This window comes from Nerophis ophidion, linkage group LG20, assembly GCF_033978795.1.
Source record: "Nerophis ophidion isolate RoL-2023_Sa linkage group LG20, RoL_Noph_v1.0, whole genome shotgun sequence".
NCBI lineage: Eukaryota > Metazoa > Chordata > Actinopteri > Syngnathiformes > Syngnathidae > Nerophis > Nerophis ophidion.
The window spans coordinates 33366336-33389524 of record NC_084630.1 but is presented as its reverse complement, the minus strand read 5'-3'; the positions used below and the strand labels follow the sequence as shown (position 1 = coordinate 33389524).

At 39.5% G+C, this 23189-nt stretch overlaps 1 protein-coding gene across 1 annotated transcript in view; it reads left to right on the top strand.

The window, feature by feature from the left end:
- coro2aa (coronin 2Aa) overlaps positions 1–23189 on the top strand; it is a 142990-nt gene that overhangs the window by 74343 nt on the left and 45458 nt on the right. The window contains exons 3-4 of the mRNA XM_061881029.1: positions 13264–13464; positions 20245–20361. Of these exons, the coding sequence (XP_061737013.1) occupies positions 13264–13464; positions 20245–20361 (318 nt within the window). The remainder of the gene's footprint in view (positions 1–13263; positions 13465–20244; positions 20362–23189) is intronic.

Genomic DNA, 23189 nt, shown 5'->3' with positions numbered 1-23189 from the left:
AATGATGTGGAAGATCATATTGAAATGGTTTATTTGGTCAAATAATGAAATGGCGGACCTCATCAAATGATGTAATAGATCACATTGAATAACGTGGCTGGCCACAATAAATGATATGGCAAACCTCATCAAATAATGTGGAAGATCACATTGAATAAGGTGGCAGGCCACATAAAGGCCACAATAAATGAGATGACACACCTCATCAAATGATGTGGAAGACCACGTTGAATAATGTGGCAGGCCACAATAAATTATATGGCACACCTCATCAAATGATGTGCAAGATCATATTGAAATGGTCTATTTGGTCAACTAATGAAATGTCGGCCCTCATCAAATGATGTAATAGATCACATTGAATAACGTGGCAGGCCACAATAAATGAGATGACACACCTCATCAAATGATGTGGAAGATCACATTGAATAATGTGGCAGGCCGATATGTCTAGATGGCAGACCTCATCAAATAATGTGGAAGATCACATTGAATAATGTGGCAGGCCACGATATTTAAATGGCAGACCTCATCAAATATTGTGGAAGATCACATTGAATAATATGGCCGGCCACAATAAATGAGATGACACACCTCATCAAATGATGTGGGAGGTCACATCGAATAACGTGGCAGGCCACGATATTTAAATGGCAGACCTCATCAAATAATGTGGAAGATCACATTGAATAATGTGGCAGGCCAGGATAAATGAGATGACACACCTCGTCAAATGATGTGGAAGACCACATTGAATAATGTGGCAGGCCACGATAAATGAGATGACACACCTCATCTAATGATGTGAAAGATCACATTGAATAATGTGGCAGGCCACAATATTTAAATGGCAGACCTCATCAAATAATGTGGAAGATCACATTGAATAATGTGGCAGGCCACGATATTTAAATGGCAGACCTCATCAAATATTGTGGAAGATCACATTGAATAATATGGCCGGCCACAATAAATGAGATGACACACCTCATCAAATGATTTGGGAGATCACATCAAATAATGTGGCAGGCCTCACTATTTTAATGGCAGACCTCATCAAATAATGTGGAAGATCACATTAAATAATGGAGCAGGCCACGATAAATGAGATGACACACCTCATCAAATGATGTGGAAGACCACATTGAATAACGTGGCAGGCCACAATTAATGAAATGGCACTCATCAAATGATGTGGAAGATCACATTGAATAACTTGGCGGAGAACAACAAAAAATTATATGGCAGACATCCTCAAATAATGTGGAAGATCACATTGAATAATGTAGCAGGCCACAATAATTAATGATGACACACCGCATCAAATGATGTGGGAGACCACATTAAATGGCACAAATGGCCACCACAAAAAATGATGTGGCGGATCACGTTAAATGACTTGGCAGAAAACGTTGAATGGCGTGGAAGACCACATTGAATAACGTGGCGGGCCACATGAAAGACCACATTTAATGAAGTGGTGGACCACAACATAGGAAATGGTAGACCTCATCAAATGATGTGGAAGACCATCTTGAATAATGTGGCGGGCCATGATAAATAAATGGCACACCTCATGAAATGATGTGAAAGACCACTTTGAATGGCACGATTGGCCAGCCCATTAAATATATATATATATATATATATTCTTTCCTTCATGGATCTAAACTTTTCCGCTGCTGATTGTTGTTTCTATTTAACTGAAGTTGTAGGTGTATTTATTTCAGTATAAAAGTCATGAAATGATGATAATGGTGTGCCAGGGCGTACATACATTTTAGATTTAACGCTTAAATCTCTGGAGTCTACATCAACTTCAGATCTATCCCTCGTTTCAAAACATTTCAGATTTTTTTTATGTTGTGTTTTTGTTTGATTGTTTGTTTGTTTTTCGCCCTTTTTGTCAAACAAAACTGTGTTTTTAATGGCAAACAAACAAAATATGCAAAATCTTCCACCGAAAATATTTTTTAAAGTGGAATATTTGATGGGAAGTAATAGAAACAAAAACAAGGTCAATAATTCATAATAACATTGATTTTGATTCAATATTATATTTTGAGCTTTGACAGTTTGAAAGAAGAAAAAAAAAACAGCTTTGTTTTATTAATCAACATTGCAACTTTTTCTAAATTACATTACACCTTTAAGCTTTTTTATTTCACTTTTTTTTACGTTTTTGTTTACCGTATTTTAATGTATTTTGAATGTGAACTTTCTCACTCTCTCTGTCTCTGCTCCTTCCTCACGAATGCTGCTGCGTGCACACACCTTCACAATTTTTTTTTTTTTAACCCTGAACGTACATTGAAAATAAACGCATCCCTAACTCAAAATGCCGGACATTTGAGGCATTTAAGAAACCCCGCCCGGACAGCCCGGACAGCCCTGCAAACCAGTCTACATCACGGGTGTCCAAAGTGCGGCCTGCAGCTGATTGTTTACCGGCCTGCCACACATTCGGGAAATGCTATTGCAAAAATAAAAAAGAACATTAAAAATATTAAAATGAGGTGAAATCTATTGAGAAAAAGTTGCAATAATGACACAATGCTGCCATGCAGGCTGTTTTCTTTTCTTAGGTCTTTCTTTATTTTTGATATTTTTTGCCATTGCTAAAAAACACAAAATAATGACAAAAAAAAAATCCATGTTATAATGAATTATTTTCAAAGCTAGAATTAGTTCAAATAGTTCACTTTAAAATGTTTTATGTGGTAAATATTGCACATATTGTGTAGTTGCCATATAAAAAAAAAGTTTTCTTTGACAAAATAGCATTAAACAAACAAAATAATAGTTTAAAGGTAAAATCGACAGATATATCTGAAGTTCATCTTGTAACGTAAGTTTTGCAAAAATTAAAAAATAAAATAAAAATGTATCACTTTATGAGTGTGGCACCTTTTGGATGCCAAATATAATTAGTGGTATTTTAATTATCTTTTCACTGTGATTACTCAAAAATGTTAAATAATTAAAATCAATGGTGTCCTGCATTATTGATCTTCTAGGGCTCTAATTACTAAATACTGCATATTTCAGTTTTACTATTAAAAAAACAAATATGTTTTTGACAGAAAAGCCTTTTTAAAGTTGATATAGAGATTTACTGTAACCGTTGAATAAAACATAATAAAAATGTGACTTATTTTTAACATTTTAATAACTGAGACCCTTTATGGTCCCTGGGACCCCTAAAGGTAAAGTACATTTTGAAAAATACATATATTTTGTTATGGTTTGAAAATGAAAAATATCTAAATGTGCCCCGCATGCTTTATTTTTCCGTGTGCGGCCCTCAGTGGAAAAAGTTTGGACACCCCTGGTCTACATAAACTGTACAGCAGGGGTCAGCAACCTTTTTGAGAGCAAGAGCTACTTCTTGGGTACTGAATAATGCCGAGGGCTACCAGCTTGATACACACTTAAATAAATTGCCAGAAATAGCCAATTTGCTCAATTTACCTTTAAGTCTATGATATTATTAATAACTAATGATATTTATCTATGTGGAAACACTGATCATCTTAATGATTTCTCATAATAAATATATATTTTTGATTGGTTAAAATACAATCTGCACTTTGTTAGAATATACAACAAATTGGACCAAGCTAGATTTCTAACAAAGACTAATCATTATTTCTTCTATATTTTCCAGTACAAAAATGTTAAAAGAAATTCAAAAGGCTTTGAAATAAGATTTAAATTAAATTTTACAGATTTTCTAGATATGCCAGAATATTTTTTTGGAATCTTAATCATAAATTTGAAGAAATATTTCACAAATATTCTTCGTCAAAAAAACGAAGCTAACATGAAGAATTAAATCAAAATGTATTTATTATTCTTTACAATAAAAAAATAAAAAAAATACTTCAACATTGATTTAAATTGTCAGGAAAGAGGAAGGAATTTAAAAGGTAAAAAGGTATATGTGTTTAAAAATCCTAAAATATTTTTTAAGGTTGTATTTTTTCTCTGAAATTGTCTTTCTGAAAGTTATAAGAAGCTAAGTGAATAAATAAATGAGTTCATTTAAAAAAGTGAAGACCAAGTCTTTAAAATATTTTCTTGGAATTTCAAATTCTATTTGAATTTTGTCTCTCTTAGAATTAAAAATGTCGAGCAAAGCGAGACCAGCTTGCTAGTAAATAAATACAATAAAAAAAAAATAGAGCCAGCTCACTGGTAAGTGCTGCTATTTTTAGAACAGGCCAGGGGGCGACTCATCTGGTCCTTACGGGCGACTTGCTGCCTGCTGGCACCATATTGGTGACCGCTGCTGTACAGTATGTGGGCATGGCATCAATCATCTTGATGCCAAGACGTGACTGGCATCTTAGTTTTCTCCCGCCCTTGGCAGCGTCTCTGCCCTCGTAAGCCTCTGCTGTTGCTTGTAGGAGCCAAACGCTGCCTTAGATGATTGCGTGGGAGCTCACGTCAAAGCTGGTTCTTGGTGTTTCTTGGTGATTGGAGTCCGTTGATCGTTGACCGGATTCAAACATGTGCTTCTGTATCATTCCGGAACAGGTGGCATCTCTTTTTACTGCTCACCTGTTGTCAGGCATTCGATATAAAGCTACCAGTGCTCTTATTATACATGTGAGGATGGGTCTTACCTGAACGGTCTGGCATGAAGGATACATTCCTGAGTCCTTAGGGTGGTAGGTGATCGACGAGAGCATAAACTGAGAGGATGAGCAACACAATCCTTGTTGTTGTTGTTTTTTCAGCACCGATATTTGACGTTTCGTCGATAACACAAGAGGATTGCACATCTCTGTGGATAACAAAATACAGCGGGGCAAAAAAGTATTTAGTCAGCCGTCGATTGTGCAAGTTCTCCCACTTAAAATGATGACAGAGGTCTGTAATTTTCATCATAGGTACACTTCAACTGTGAGAGACAGAATGTGGAAAAAAAATCCAGGAATTGACATTGTAGGAATTTTAAAGAATTTATTTGTACATTATGGTGGAAAATAAGTATTTGGTCAACCATTCAAAGCTCTCACTGATGGAAGGAGGTTTTGGCTCCAAATCTCACGATACATGGCCCCATTCATTCTTTCCTTAACACGGATCAGTCGTCCTGTCCCCTTAGCAGAAAAACAGCCCCAAAGCATGATGTTTCCACCCCCATGCTTCACAGTAGGTATGGTGCTCTTGGGATGCAACTCAGTATTCTTCTTCCTCCAAACACGACGAGTTGAGTTTATACCAAAATGGATACATGGATGATACAGCCGAGGATTGGGAGGATGTCATGTGGTCAGATGAAACCTAAATAAAAACGATTTGGTATAAACTCAACTGGTGGTGTTTGGAGGAAGAAGAATACTGAGTTGCATCTCAAGAATACCATACCTACTGTGAAGCATGGGGGTGGAAACATCATGCTTTGGGGCTGTTTTTCTGCTAAGGGGACAGGACGATTGATCCGTGTTAAGGAAAGAATGAATGGGGCCATGTATCGTGAGATTTGGAGCCAAAACCTCCTTCCATCAGTGAGAGCTTTGAATGGTTGACCAAATACTTATTTTCCACCATCATTTACAAATAAATTCTTTAAAATTCCTACAATGTCAATTCCTGGATTTTTTTTCACATTCTGTCTCTCCCAGTTGAAGTGTACCTATGATGAAAATTACACACCTCTGTCATCATTTTAAGTGGGAGAACTTGCACAATCGCTGGCTGACTAAATACTTTTTTGCCCCACTGTGTATTACCTGACCTGTCTCCTGTATCTCCTCCACACTCTTGACATTCTTGGCATATTCTGCCGCCTCCCTACTTCTTGCTGTGATTTGGAAAAAAGTGCACTTCTGTCATACACGTCGATAATTTTTGACTTTGTAAACACAGCGGAGCGGTCCTGTCGTGTATAGAGGATCTTGGACGGGCATTTTACAGCGAGTGCTTAAAAACAGCAGAGCACTCTTGTCACAAAAAAGCAGGGAGCAGTAGTCGATTTGAGGATCTCTGACTAGAATTTAGTGGGACATGCTTAAAAACAGCATAGTGCTCATCCTGACTTATAGAGGATATTTGATTATTTTTGGATTTGGTGCTTAAAAACAGCAAAACACACCTGTCCTGTCATTTGGAGGATCTTTGACGAGCATTTTGCAGTTATTCCTAAAAACAGCAGAACACTCCCCTTATAGAGGATCTTTGACGAGCATTTTGCAGTTATTCCTAAAAACAGCAGAACACTCCTCTTATATAGAGGATCTTTGACGAGCATTTTAAGGTGGTTCCTAAAATCAGTAATCACTTATGTTATATAGAGGATTTTAGGCTAACAGCATGGTGCTCCTGTTATATAGATGATCTTTAATTTTGTGTGCATTTGTTCCCTAAAAACAGCAATACACCACTCTCATATAGAAGATTTTTGATGAGCCTTTTGCAGTCGTTCCTCAAATCAGCAGAGTACTTCTGTCATATAGAGGATCTTTGACGAGCATTTTGCAGTAGTTCCTCAAATCAGCAGAGCACTCCTGTCATTGGGAAGATCTTGGATGAGCATTTTGCTATGTTTAAAAACAGCAGAGAACTCCTGTCCTGTTATATAGAGGATCTTTGACGAGCATTTTGCAGTCGTTCCTAAAATCAGCAGAGCACTCCTCTTATATAGAGGATCTTTGAGGAGCATTTTAAGGTAGTTCCTAAAATCAGTAGCGCACTTATGTTAAATAGAGGATATTAGGCAAGCGCTTTTGCTGTAGGTCCTTAAAAACAGCAGGGCGCTCCTGTTATATAGAAAGGACTTTTTTTTTTTTTTCTTTGTCATGAAAAAGGGAGTTTTTTTTGGGCTGGTGCACTAGTTGTAAGCGTACTTTGTGTTTTTTATGTTGTTTTAATAAAAAAAATAAAAACATTTAAAAAAAAATTTTTTTAATTAAAAAATAATTGAAAAATTAATTTAAAAAAATTGTGCGACCCGGTACCAATCGATCCCGGTGGTTGGAGACCACTGATATAGAGGATCTTTGACGAGCATTTTGCAGTAGTTCCTAAAATCAGCAGAGCACTCCTGTCATATAGAGCAGTGGTCCCCAACCACCGGGCCGTGGCCCGATTGGTACCGGGCCGTGGTCCGATTGGTACTGGGCCACGGAAGAATTTTTTATTAATTTTTATTTTAAAAAAATTAATAAAAAAATAAAAAAATATTTTTTTTTTATTAAATCAACATAAAAAAAACAATTTACACAATTAGTGCACCAACCACAAAAACCTCCCTTTTTTTTCCTTTGTCATGAAAAAGGTACGTTTTTGTCATGAAAAAGGAAAAAAAAAAAAAAAAAAAAAAAAGGACACATATTATACGGAGGATCTTTGACTAGAATTTTGTAGAAGGGTGCTTAAAAACAGCAGTGCGCTTTTATTATATGGAGGATGTTTGACTAAAATTGTGCAGTAGATCCTTAAGAACAGCAGAGTGCTCTTGTCATATGAAGGATCTTTGACTAGAATTTACGCTGCTCATGCTAAAAAAACAGCACAGTGCTCCTGTCCTATTGAGGATCTTTAAATATGTTTGCAGTTGGTGATTAAAAGCAGCATATAGCACTGATATTTGATTAGCCTTTTAGCAGGACGTGCTAAAACACAGAAGAATTATCCTCAAATTTATACAAGATTACACTTACAACTATAATTACAGGATTATACTCAAGACTTATTTTATATATATATATATATATATATATATATATATATATATATATATATATATATATATATATAGACCATATATATAATAATACAATAATATAACCAGGGAAATGGAGTGTGAACGAGATCGAAGAGTGTGTATGGTGTAAGGCTATGTGCAGGATTTAACTGGAATTTTACCGTAAGTGTTTGAGTTGCGTGTTGAGGAAAGCGGTGCAGTCCGACAAGGGCAAGACAGGCAGGGTAGTCCAGGGTCGGAAGCGGGGTAGAGAGGCAGGAGCGAGTCGTCGTTGTCCGGGGCGAGCGAGGAGTCAAAAACCAGGAAGCACGAGGAAGACAGGGAAGATCCAGGAGCACACGACACACAGCGTGACTCGGTGATGAACACAGAGAAGGTATGGAAGGCTCTACTCTGGCTCTGACATGCCAAGTCGTGCAGGCTTATGAAGGCAGGTCCTTCATTACGGGCAGGTGTGGTGATTGTCGGTGAATGATTACAGCTGACGGCTGCTGCAGGGCGGGTCCCTGGGTGTGTCCTGAGGTGCGCTCACTGGAGCGCACAGACGGATGAGCGCCGTAGGCAAGGGTCTGAGCCGTAACAAATATGTTGTAAAAAAAAAAAAACACTGTATAATCTACAGTAAAAAAAACATCTGTACTCTTTTTCCATTTACTGTATTACTTTAGTTGTTAAAAAAACAAAACACTGTGTATTTTAAAGTAAAATTCTGGTGACTGTTTTATACTGTAAAATCTACGGATATGTTTTATACAGTGTATGGAAAAAATATATTTTATTTAAAGGCCTACTGAAATGAGATTTTCTCATTTAAACGGGGATAGCAGGTCCATTCTATGTGTCATACTTGATCATTTCGCAATATTGCCAAATTTTTGCTGAAAGGATTTAGTAGAGAACATCCACGATAAAGTTCGCAACTTTTGGTCGCTCATAAAAAAGCTTTGCCTGTAGCGGAAGTAGCAGAAGATGTGCGCGTGACGTCACGGGTTGTGGAGCTCCTCACATCTGAACATTGTTTATAATCATAGCCTCCAGCAGCAAGAGCTATTCGGATAGAGAAAGCGACAATTTCCCCATTAATTTGAGCGAGGATGAAAGATTTGCGGATGAGGAAAGTTAGAGTGAGGCACTTAAAAAAAAAAGAAAAAAAAAGAAAAGGTGACTGCTACAGCGGCGGCAGTGTGAGCGTTTCAGATGTAATTAGACATGTTTACTAGGATAATTCTGGAAGATCCCTTATCTGCTTATTGTTTTAATAGTGTTTTAGTGAGATTGTAAAGTTACACCTGAAAGTCGGAGGGCTGCGGTGAACGCCAGTGTCTTTGAGAGAAGCCGAGGAGCCAAGATCACAGCTGTCTTTTTGAGCTGCAGGATGAGGTCCCATAATCCACTGAAGTCTCCGGTAAGAGCGGACTTAATATCACAATTTTCCCAACCAAAAAGTTGCTGGCTGACGTAGAGAAACATGTTGGCTTGACCGCTCCGTGTTAAAGCTTCACAACAAACAAAGAAACACCGGCTGTGTCTCGGTGCTAAAGGCAGCTGCAATCCACCGCTTTCCACCAACAGCATTCTTCTTTGACGTCTCCATTATTCATTGAACAAATTGCAAAAGAATCAGCAACGCAGATGTCCAAATTACTGTGTAATTATGTAATAAAAAGAGACGACTTTTAGCCAAGTCTGGTGCTGGGCTAATAGGTCCGCTACAACCGGTGACGTCACAAACACGCGTCATCATTCCGCGACGTTTTCAACAAGAAACTTCGCTGGAAATTTAAAATTGTAATTTAGTAAACTAAAGCGGCCGTATTGGCATGTGTTGCAATGTTAATATTTCATCATTGATATATAAACTATCAGACTGCGTGGTGGCTAGTAGTGGCTTTCAGTAGGCCTTTAAATACAATGGGGGGGGGGGAATCATATTAATTATTACAAACGACCCTCAATGAAAACCAGTTTGACATCCCTGCTCTTTGATCATTTTTGTAGTCGGTGCTTAAACACAGCAAAGCGCTGCTGTCATGGAGGGGAAGGTTAACTCCTGTCTTTGGCTTGAATTCTCGCAGTAGTTCTCCGTTATTATAAAGTTTTATGTTTTTGCTTTATTTTCCAACGCCGTTGTTTTATCCGTATCAAACAGCAATCATTAGACCGTGGTATGTTCTAAGCAGCTCGTCCTCGTCAAGTTGTCTCTACACATAAGCATCTGCTCCGTCTCAATCTTTGTCTTTGTCCATCAAGCATATTTATAAATAATGAGCCTGCAGGCAGCAGGCAGACATGCTGGCTGGGCAGCCCTGATCCCAGTGGAGCACACTCCCGTATCTCACACTTCTTCATCCAGTACTCGTCTTCTTGCAAACCTCTAGTCACATAAGTGCATTACCCTTGTCTGGCTCAGTGACCCATTGGAATAGTACAAACCCCGTTTCCATATGAGTTGGGAAATTGTGTTAGATGTAAATATAAACGGAATACAATGATTTGTAAACCATTTTCAACCCATATTCAGTTGAATATGCTACAAAGACAAGATATTTGATGTTCAAACTCTTAAACTTTTTTTTTTTTGCAAATAATTATTAACTTAGAATTTCATGGCTGCAACACGCGCCAAAGTAGTTGGGAAAGGGCATGTTCACCACTGTGTTACATCACCTTTTCTTTTAACAACACTCAATAAACGTTTGGGAACTGAGGAAACTAATTGTTGAAGCTTTGAAAGTGGAATTCTCTACCATTCTTCCTTGTTCAACAGTCCGGGGTCGTGTTGTCGTATTTTACGCTTCATAATGCGCCACACATTTTCCTTGGGAGACATGTCTGGACTGCAGGCGGTCCAGGAAAGTACTCGCACTCTTTTACTACGAAGCGACGCTGTTGTAACACGTGGCTTGGCATTGTCTTGCTGAAATAAGCAGGGGCGTCCATGATAACATTGCTTGGATGACAACATATGTTGCTCCAAAACCTGTATGGACCATTCAGCATTAATGGTGCCTTCACAGATGTGTGAGTTACCCATGCCTTGGGCACTAATGCACCCCCATACCATCACAGATGCTGGCTTTTGAACTTTGATCCTATAACAATCCGGATGGTTATTTTCCTCTTTGTTCCGGGGGACACCACTTCCACAGTTTCCAAACATAATTTGAAATGTGGACTGGTCAGACCACAGAACACTTTTCCACTTTGCATCAATCCATCTTAGATGATCTCGGGCCCAGAGAAGCCGGCGGCGTTTATGGATGTTGTTGATGTTGTTGGCTTTCCCTTTGCATTGGAGACCTTTAACTTGCACTTACAGATGTAGCGACCAACTGTAGTTACTGACAGTGGTTTTATGAAGTGTTCCTGAGCCCATGTGGTGATATCCTTTATACACTGATGTCGGTTTTTGATAGAGTGCCGTCTGAAAGATCGAAGGTCACGGTCATTCAACGTTGGTTTCCGGCCATCCCGCTTACATGGAGAGATTTCTCCAGAGTCTCTGAACCTTTTGATGATATTATGGAGCGTAGATGTTGAAATCCCTAAATTTCTTGCAATTGCACTTTGAGAAACGTTGTTCTTAAACTGTTTGACTGTTTGCTCACGCAGTTGTGGACAAAGGGGTGTACCTCGCCCCATCCTTTCTTGTGAAAGACTGAGCATTTTTTGGGAAGCTGTTTTTATACCCAATCTTGGCACCCACCTGTTCCCAATTAGCCTGCACACCTGTGGGATGTTCCAAACAAGTGTTTCAACGTTATCAGTATTTATTGCCACCTTTCCCAACTTCTTAGTCACGTGTTGCTGGCATCGAATTCTAAAGTTAATGATTATTTGCAAAATAAAAAAATGTTTATGAGTTTGAATATCAAATATGTTGTCTTTGTAGCATATTCAACTGAATATGGGTTGAAAAGGATTTGCAAATCCTTGTATTCTGTTTATATTTACATCTAACACAATTTCCCGACTCATATGGAAACGGGGTTTGTATTAAGGTAGCTAAGGAAATGGAACATGCCGAACTATTTTAGGAATTAGACTATTTAAGTGGATGGAAACGTAGTTGTTGTGAATTTGTACGTATCACCTTTGTATTTCGTGCTATTTTCGTACTGAAAAATCGGATTTCAAATACATGCACCATCTGTTACGCCCCAAGTGAGTCGCAGTAGTTCAGGGGTCGGGAACCTATGGCTCTCGAGCCAGATGTGGCTCTTTTAATGACTGCATCTGGCTCTCAGAATAATCTTAGCTGACACGATAAGTAATGAATAATTCCACTTGTAATCACAGTGTTAAAAATAATGTTGAAAATATAAAACATTCTCATGCATTTTTAAACCATCCATCCGTTTCCTACCGAGATGTTGCGTTAATGGTAAGAAGTTATTTATTTATTATTGGTTAGTGTGGGGCTTGCTCTCCTGGGGGTTTTTCAGACCACCAAACACCGACAAGAGAGCCTGTTTCAGGGTTAAAATATTGTTTTATTTTTCAATAAGTCCCTCAGTTGCTTTCCAGCAATTGTCTTTTTCCTCTTTCGTCCTCGCTCGCGCTCTGGCTCCAGCCCCAACCCCGTCTCTCCTCCTGGCTGCTGCTTATAAACATAGCGACAGGTAATTAGATAACAAGGCCCAGGTGGGCCGTCTACCCACCTGCCGTTGATTTCCAGGCCGGTCCTGTCAACACCCCGCTTCGCTGCAGGACCGCAGGCCACACCCCTTTCACAGTTAGTTTCAGAATAACAATGTTATTACAAGGAATGAGACCTATTCTACTCTAGAAATGTTGGTCTTACTTAAAAATGCACGCGTTTAGTTGTGTTCAGTGGGGGTTTTTCAGACCACCAAACACCGACAAGAGAGCCTGTTTCAGGGTTAAAATATTGTTTTATTTTTCAATAAGTCCCTCAGTTGCTTTCCAGCAATTGTCTTTTTCTCTTTCGTCCTCGCTCGCGCTCTGGCTCCAGCCCCAACCCCGTCTCTCCTCCTGGCTGCTGCTTATAAACATAGCGACAGGTAATTAGATAACAAGGCCCAGGTGGGCCGTCTACCCACCTGCCGTTGATTTCCAGGCCGGTCCTGTCAACACCCCGCTTCGCTGCAGGACCGCGGGCCACACCCCTTTCACAGTTAGTTTCAGAATAACAATGTTATTACAAAGAATGAGACCTATTCTACTCTAGAAATGTTGGTCTTACTTAAAAATGCACGCGTTTAGTTGTGTTCAGTGTTAAAAAAAATATTATATGGCTCTTATGGAAATACATTTTAAAATATTTGGCTTTTTGGCTCTCCCAGCCAAGAAGGTTCCCGACCCCTGCAGTAGTTAATTGCTCAGAAAAATCTAACCTGCTTGCTGGAGGTAAAAGTGTTGCTGGAGGAGACCACACCCACTTGTTTGGAGGCAGGAAATGTATACGGGTATGTTTTTGTCATCGTAGAGCATCTTTGGTTTCACTGCTCTGCCGCGTGCATTATGACCACTGCGGAGCATATCGTATACGGCTCGAAATAACCTCGCTTCCCTTTCCTGCTTCTCAGATGTCATGGCGTCCTCAGTACCGCAGCTCCAAGTTCCGCCACGTGTTTGGGAAAGCCGCCACCAAGGAGAACTGCTTCGACGGCGTGCCCATCACACGCAGCGTCCAGGACAACACCTTCTGCGCCGTCAACCCTCAGTTCCTGGCCGTCATCACCGAGTGCGCCGGCGGAGGGGCCTTCCTGGTCCTGACCATCCATCATGTGAGGATGTAACAAAAGTGTACAAAACCAGTGGAGTTGGCACGTTGTTTGAATCGTAAATAAAAACAGAGTGCAATGATTTGCAAATCCTTTTAAACTTACAGTGGAGCAAAAAAGTATTTAGTCAGCCAGGGATTGTGCAAGTTCTCCCACTTCAAATGATGACAGAGGTCTGTCATTTTCATCATAGGTACACTTCAACTGTGAGAGACAGAATGTGAAAAGAAAATCCAGGAATTCACATTGTAGGAATTTTAAAGAATTTATTTGTAAATTATGGTTGAGAATAAAGTATTTGGTCAACCATTCAAAGCTCTCACTGATGGAAGGAGGTTTTGGCTCAAAATCTCACGATACATGGCCCCATTCATTCTTTCCTTAACACGGATCAATCGTCCTGTCCCCTTAGCAGAAAAACAGCCCCAAAGCATGATGTTTCCACCCCCATGCTTCACAGTAGGTATGGTGTTCTTGGGATGCAACTCAGTATTCTTCTTCCTCCAAACACGACGAGTTGAGTTTATACCAAAAAGTTCTATTTTGGTTTCATCTGACCACATGACATTCTCCCAATCCTCTGCTGTATCATCCATGTATCCATTTTGGTATAAACTCAACTCGTCGTGTTTGGAGGAAGAACAATACTGAGTTGCATCCCAAGAACACCATACCTACTGTGAAGCATGGGGGTGGAAACATCAAGCTTTGGGGCTGTTTTTCTGCTAAGGGGACAGGACGATTGATCCGTGTTAAGGAAAGAATGAATGGGGCCATGTATCGTGAGATTTGGAGCCAAAACCTCCTTCCATCAGTGAGAGCTTTGAATGGTTGACCAAATACTTATTTTCCACCATAATTTACAAATAAATTCTTTAAAATTCCTACAATGTGAATTCCTGGATTTTTTTTTCACATTCTGTGTCTCACAGTTGAAGTGTACCTATGATGAAAATTACCGACCTCTGTCATCATTTTAAGTGGGAGAACTTGCACAATCGCTGGCTGACTAAATACTTTTTTGCCCCACTGTATGTAGAATTGAAAAGACTGCAAAGACAATATCAAACATCAGAAGAGGTCTGGAGCTGAAGTCATAGAAACGTTTCTTAAGCGCAAAAATTATGACTAAAGCGGTGAAGCTGGATTTTCATTTGCACTTTAATATTATTGACTATTTAAGAAACATGATCATTTATTTATTTTAGCACAAAATAATTTTACAAACCCCGTTTCCATATGAGTTGGGAAATTGTGTTGAATGTAAATATAAACGGAATACAATGATTTGCAAATCCTTTTCAACCCATATTCGGTTGAATGCACTACAAAGACAACATATTTGATGTTCAAACTCATGAACTTTATTTTTTTTTGCAAATAATAATTAACTTAGAATTTCATGGCTGCAACACGTGCCAAAGTAGTTGGGAAAGGGCATGTTCACCACTGTGTTACATCACCTTTTCTTTTAACAACACTCAATAAACGTTTGGGAACTGAGGAAACTAATTTTTGAAGCTTTGAAAGTGGAATTCTTTCCCATTTTTGTTTTATGTAGAGCTTCAGTCGTTCAACAGTCCGGGGTCTACGCTGTCGGATTTTACGCTACATAATGCGCCACACATTTTCCATGGGAGACAGGTCTGGACTGCAGGCAGGCCAGTCTAGTACCCGCACTCTTTTACTACGAAGCCACACTGTTGGCATTTTCTTGCTGAAATAAGCAGGGGCGTCCATGATAACGTTGCTTGGACGGCAACACATGTTGCTCCAAAACCTGTATGTACCTTTCAGCATTAATGGTGCCTTCACATATGTGTAAGTTACCCATGCCTTGGGCACTAATGCACCCCCATACCATCACAGATGTTGGCTTTTCATCTTTGCGCCTAGTACAATCCGGATGGTTCCTTTCCTCTTTGATCCAGAAGACTAAACGTCCACAATTTCCCCGAAAGAATTTAAATGTGGACTCGTCAGACCACAGAACACTTTTCCACTTTGCATCAGTCCATCTTAGATGAGCTTAGGACCAGCGAAGCCGACGGCGTTTCTGGGTGTTGTTGATAAATGGCTTTCGCTTTGCATGGCAGAGCTTTAATTTGCACTCACAGATGTAGCGAAGAACTGTATTTAGTGACAGTGGTTTTCTAAAGTGTTCCTGAGCCCATGTGGTGATATCCTTTAGAGATTGATGTCTGTTTTTAATACAGTGCCATCTGAGGGATTGAAGGTCACGGTCATTCAATGTTGGTTTCCGGCCATGCCGCTTACGTGGAGTGATTTCTCCAGATTCTCTGAACCTTTTGATGATATTATGGGCCATAGTTGTTGAAATCCCTAAATTTCTTGCAATTGCACTTTGAGAAACGTTGTTCTTAAACTGTTTGACTATTTGCTCACGCAGTTGTGGACAAAGGGGTGTACCTCGCCCCATCCTTTCTTGTGAAAGACTGAGTATTTTTTGGGAAGCTGTTTTTATACCCAATCATGGCACCCACCTGTTCCCAATTAGCCTGCACACCTGTGGGATGTTCCAAATAAGTGTTTGATGAGCATTCCTCAACTTTATCAGTATTTATTGCCACCTTTCCCAACTTCTTTGTCACGTGTTGCTTGCATCAAATTCTAAAGTTAATGATTATTTAACACATGGTTTTATGTCATTTCACAAGGTTGTAAACCTGACCTGGGCAAATTAAGGCCCGGGGCAACATGCGGCCCATTTAGCTTTTCAACCAGCCCACCGAACATTCCCAAATAATTGTGATAAATCTTTAAGATGGAAAGTGTAGCTACCTCTATGATGTGCACTCAGGTTTTCTAATGACCGGAAGTAAGTCTTCAACTATACCAAGTCTTTCAATGCTTGCGTGGATGGAGAGGGTGTGTGACGTTCATATGTTGTCAATATTCAGTGTTTTATCCTTCATAGTTAATATTGTAAATCCCACATTCTTTATTTCCACGTACATTTTGGGTGTCATTCAGTAAAAAAAAATGTAAAATTATTTTCCATTTTTTAAGGCGGTCTGTCATAACATTTTTAGCTTTAAATCAGACATTATTGTGAGGGTTTGTATTAGTGTTCCTAAAAATAGATATACCGGCCCCCCCAGACACATTTTTTTTCTTTAAATTTGGCCCCCAGGCTAGTTGTAAACGGTTAGCAGGTTTGGTATAATTATTGAATATTCCAAAAAATCAAGAGTAAAATGACAAATTCAGTGTTAATATTTGAGTGGGCTTATGGCCCCTCTGAAGTGGGAGAGTTATGCCCCGATGTCAAAAAGGTTAAGAATCTCTCATTTAAGAGATTTATTTTGATTTGATTCCAATTTTGGGGTGTTTTTTAAAAAAATATTTTTAATTTACTGAACATTTTCCTTCATTTTTATGTTAGTTTTTTTTACACTTAATATAATTATTTTTAAACCTTTTGTTTGTTTTAATAACTAATTTTATTGGTAATGATATTATAATAATTATTATTATTAAATATCTTACAATTTTAATAATAATATCAACAATAATAATAATCATACATCATGATTAAAATAAAATGTGATTAAATTATCTAAATTAAAATAATGTTAAAAATTAGCAATAATTATAACATTAAAATATATAGTATTATTATTATTGTTATTAGGATATTTGTGAAGTGAAGTGAAGTGAAATTATATTTATATAGCGCTTTTTTCTCAAGTGACTCAAAGCACTTTACATAGTGAAACCCAATATCTAAGTTACATTCAAACCAGTGTGGGTGGCACTGGAAGCAGGTGGGTAAAGTGTCTTGCCCAAGGACACAACGGCAGTGACTAGGATGGTGAAAGCGGGAATCGAACCTGCAACCCTCAAGTTGCTGGCACGGCCACTCTACCAACCGACTAAACCGCCCCTATTTACCTATTTATAGGTAAAGTTTCAATGATTGTCACACACACACTTGGTGTGGTGAAATTATTCTCTGCATTTAACCCATCACCCTTGATCACCACCTGGGAGGAGAGGGGAGCAGTGAGCAGCACCTGTGGCCACGCCCGGGAATCATTTTTGGGGATTTAACCCCCAATTCCTACCCTTGATGCTGAGTGCCAAGCAGGGAGGTAATGGGTCCCATTTTTATAGTCTTTGGTATGACTCGGCCGGGGGTTTGAACTCACAACCTGCCGATCTCAGGGCGGTCACTCTATCCACTAGGCCAATGAGTGTTATTTATATATATATTGTTATTTTTAAAGATACCAAAAAGTAAAAGAAACAATTGATATGATTTAATGATAACAGCAAAAAGTAGTAAAAGAAATTACATATTATCATTATTACTATTGTCTTTTTTCACCGCTATAAATCATGTGTCCATAATAGTTTTGCCTGGTTCTATGGTAACAATCATCACAATGATCATAATAAATAAATGTTTTTTTTATAATGAATGAGATAGTTTAATAAATATTTTGACTATTCAATAATATATATTAAAGGCCTACTGAAAGCCACTACTAGCGACCACGCAGTCTGATAGTTTATATATCAATGATGAAATATTAACATTGCAACACATGCCAATACAGCTTTTTTAGTTTACTAAATTGCAATTTTAAATTTTGCGCAAAGTATCCTGTTGAAAATGTTGCGGTATGATGACCTGTGTGCGTGACGTCTCGGATTGTAGCGGACATCTTTTCCAGCCCGATCCCAGCTATAAGTAGTCTGCTTTAATCGCATAATTACACAGTATTCTGGACATATGTGTTGCTGAATCCTTTGCAATTTGTTTAATTAATAATGGAGACGTCAAAGAAGAAAGATGTAGGTGGGAAGCGGTGTATTGCAGCTGCCTTTAGCAAGACAAACACAGCTGGTGTTTCCTTGTTTACATTCCCGAACTGGCACGTGCACACAGGCTATGGGTGCTTTAGCCCCTGCCCTTTTTTGCCTCGTCTTAAAAAGTGCCCTCTGCCTGTGTGTGTGTGTGTGTGTGTGTTGTTTTTTTATTTTTCTCTAAACAACATTAATAAATTCCTGTTAGGGATGTAAGAAAACAAAACAAAACAAAAAAAACAGCGGTACAAAAACTCCACGTTTTCTTGTATTACCGGGTTGTTTGAACGTGTGCTTCCGCCAGAGAGAGAGAGGGCGAGTGAGTGAGTAGGAGAGAGAGCCATCGGCGGCCTGAGGAGACATGACAGTGGAGCAACTTGAACCTGTGAGTTATGGTCTAGTCGCCGTCCACTTATTCAGCATCTAATATGGGTAATATTTCAGAAAAACGCTGTATTATTCTATTATTCAATGTGTCAGCTTCCGTTTTTGCCGGACGTCGGAGCACAGCACATCAATTGAGCACGGCACATCAATTCCGCACAGAGCAGAGCGGATCGTGCGGGACAGGATGTAGTGTACAAAATACAAAATAAAACACCAGGTTAATTTTCAAAATAAAATGCACAGTGTTTACGGCGGATCACATTTCTCTCACAGTAGAGGTTTAGATACAAAGTTGTATTGCGTTTCAGTTGTTTAGTCTGAGCATTAAGTGAGAAAGACCATAAGTTACAACTTGATGGTGTTTTCATCAAGTTAAAGGAAGGACAGATTTTCACATTGAAGTTTTTTCCATTTGGGTATTTATTTATTTTTCGAAGTTCATGTTGCACTGTTCAATGTTCGATATTAAAGTGTTTATCTTTAACAATAAATAGCCTAATAATAAACCAGTGTTTTGTTGCTTTTCATGTCTTCCAAGCCTTTGATAATGTGAATGAACTCATTATGACAATAATTTGTTGACACAAAATAAATGGCAATCACTTTTACCTACAAAGGATACACAGCTAAGTAGTTCGCTTCCTATTTGCAAATTTAATTTGACATTATTTTCCATATTGTGTAAAGGACCAAAAAAAAATGTCCTGCCCTTTGCTGACTTTGAGCCCCTGCCCCTCTATAATCATGTGCACGTCCCTGTTCCCGAAGGTGAAGCTTAACTATGGAACAGAGCGGTCAAGCGAACATGGTTCCTGACCACATGTCAACCGACAGGTTTCGGTGAGAAAATTGTGGTAATAAGTCGGCTCTTACCGTAGACATGAGTAGAGCTTACGTCGTTCCTCGTGCACCTGTCAAAGAGGCAGCTGCGACTCTTTTGTCTCCTCCGTGGCTTCCCTCAGAGACACTGGCGGTCACCACACCCGTGGCCACACCCCTCTGACTTTCAGGTGCCACATAATCTCACTACAACACTAGTAACACAATAAGCAGATATGGGATTTTCCAGAATGATCCTAGTAAGTGTGTCTAATAACATCTGAATCGCTCCCTCTGACCTGTCTTTTTATTTATTTATTTTCTTGTCCTTCACTCTCACTATCCTCATTCACAAATCTTTCATCCTCGCTCAAATTAATGGGGAAATTGTCGCTTTCTCGGTCCGAATCGCTCTCGCTGCTGGTGGCCATGATTGTAAACAATGTTCAGATGTGAGGAGCTCCACAACCCGTGACGTCACGCGCACATCGTCTGCTACTTCCGGTACAGGCAAGGCTTTTTTATGAGCGACCAAAAGTTGCGAACTTTATCGTGGATGTTCTCTACTAAATCCTTTCAGCAAAAATATGGCAATATGGCGAAATGATCAAGTATGACACATAGAATGGACCTGCTATCCCCGTTTTAAATAAGAACATCTCATTTCAGTAGGCCTTAAAAGAAAAATATATTTTGAAAAACTTTGAATTTGAAATGAATATTTTTTTATGTTTCCTCCATCAGACGGGTAAAGTTGACCCTCACCACCCTCGAGTGACGGGCCACAGAGGCAACGTGTTAGACATCAAATGGAATCCCTTCAACGACTACTGCATCGCCTCCTGCTCCGAAGACACCACGGTTTGTAATCACACACACACACACACACACACACTCACACGCACGCACACACACACACACACACACACACACACACACACACACGCGCACAAAGTAGGTTTAATGATGAGTACATGGGAGTAGCGGTAAGATCTTTTTCTGGCCTGGCTATGGGCTTAAAGAGGAACTAGGAGTCATTCCACACATTCCTCAGGACTGTGCTGGTAGTTGAGAATACTGTAAATCACATTTGCCTCTGAAATGATGTCAGCGGTGTAGCACGCAGCGCTATTAGAAAAATATGACATTTTCTTTCTCGAGTTATACTTAAGATATTCTACTAAATTGTTTTAGACTTAGACTTACTGTCATTTAAATTTGAACTTTACAGTACAGATAAGAGGGACATTTTGTTGGTCCGAAAATGTAAAAATAAGGAAAAAAACACAAACCAAGAAGCAGGGAACAGGAATCAGGATCCAGGGAATCAGCTAGCAACAACACGACACGACAATACTCCAACACCGAGTGGAGGACAAAGCAGGTTTAAATAGTATCTGGCTGATTGACACCAGGTGTGGCCAGGTGCCAATCAGCCACAGCTGAGGGGACACAGGACACAGGGAGACAATCAGGAAACAGAACCAAAACAAGAGCGCTGACAGGAAATACAACCAACACAGAGGAAAACCTAAAACACAACCAAACTGTCAGGGGCAAGCCTGATCAATCAATCAATCAATGTTTACTTATATAGCCCTAAATCACTAGTGTCTCAAAGGGCTGCACAAACCACCACGACATCCTCGGTAGGCCCACATAAGGGCAAGGAAAACTCACACCCAGTGGGACATCGGTGACAATAATGACCCAGTGGGACGTCGGTGACAATGATGACTATGAGAACCTTAGAGAGGAGGAAAGCAATGGATGTCGAGCGGGTCTAACATGATACTGTGAAAGTTCAATCCACAATGGATCCAACACAGTCGCGAGAGTCCAGTCCAAAGCGGATCCAACACAGCAGCGAGAGTCCCGTTCACAGCGGAGCCAGCAGGAAACCATCCCAAGCGGAGGCGGATCAGCATCGCAGAGATGTCCCCAGCCGATACACAGGCAAGCAGTACATGGCCACCGGATCGGACCGGACCCCCTCCACAAGGGAGAGTGGGACATAGAAGAAAAAGAAAAGAAACGGCAGATCAACTGGTCTAAAAAGGGAGTCTATTTAAAGGCTAGAGTATACAAATGAGTTTTAAGGTGAGACTTAAATGCTTCTACTGAGGTGGCATCTCGAACTGTTACCGGGAGGGCATTCCAGAGTACTGGAGCCCGAACGGAAAACGCTCTATAGCCCGCAGACTTTTTTTGGGCTTTGGGAATCACTAACAAGCCGGAGTCCTTTGAACGCAGATTTCTTGCCGGGACATATGGTACAATACAATCGGCAAGATAGGATGGAGCTAGACCGTGTAGTATTTTATACGTAAGTAGTAAAACCTTAAAGTCACATCTTAAGTGCACAGGAAGCCAGTGCAGGTGAGCCAGTACAGGCGTAATGTGATCAAACTTTCTTGTTCTTGTCAAAAGTCTAGCAGCCGCATTTTGTACCAACTGTAATCTTTTAATGCTAGACATGGGGAGACCCGAAAATAATACGTTACAGTAGTCGAGGCGAGACGTAACAAACGCATGGATAATGATCTCAGCGTCTTTAGTGGACAGAATGGAGCGAATTTTAGCGATATTACGGAGATGAAAGAAGGCCGTTTTAGTAACGCTTTTAATGTGTGCCTCAAAGGAGAGAGTTGGGTCGAAGATAATACCCAGATTCTTTACCGTGTCGCCTTGTTTAATTGTTTGGTTGTCAAATGTTAGAGTTGTGTTATTAAATAGAGTTCGGTGTCTAGCAGGACCGATAATCAGCATTTCCGTTTTTTTGGCGTTGAGTTGCAAAAAGTTAGCGGACATCCATTGTTTAATTTCATTAAGACACGCCTCCAACTGACTACAATCCGGCGTGTTGGTCAGCTTTAGGGGCATGTAGAGTTGGGTGTCATCAGCATAACAGTGAAAGCTAATACCGTATTTGCGTATGATGTCACCTAGCGGCAGCATGTAGATGCTGAAGAGTGCAGGGCCAAGGACCGAACCCTGGGGAACTCCACACGTTACCTTAACGTAGTCCGAGGTCACATTGTTATGGGAGACACACTGCATCCTATCTGATAATGGTAGTGCAGGATAAAAGAGCAATAAGGTGCAGATATAAATAAATAGATTACTGTACGGATAAATACATTGCACTTTTTCATATGCATTTATGTTTATGGATGTATGTTATATTGTCTTTATATCCCAGCGAGTTAATCCATTTTTGGGGGGAATTGAGGGGATTACCGTATTTTTCGGAGTATAAATCGCTCCGGAGTATAAGTCGCACCTGCCGAAAATGCATAGTAAAATAGAAAGAAAAAAAAACATATATAAGTCGCACTGGAGTATAAGCCGCATTTTTGGGGGAAATTTATTTGATAAAACCCAACACCAAGAATAGACATTGAAAAGGCAATTTAAAATAAATAAAGAACAGTGAACAACAGGCTGAATAAGTGTAGGTTATATGATGCATAAATAAGCAACTGCTATGTTAACCTAACATATTATGGTAAGAGTCATTCAAATAACTATAACATATACAACATGCTATACCTTTACCAAACTATCTCTCACTCCTAATCGCTAAATCCCATGAAATCCTATACGTCTAGTCTCTTACGTGAATGAGCTAGATAATACTATTTGATATTTTACGGTAATGTGTTAATAATTTCACACATAAGTCGCTC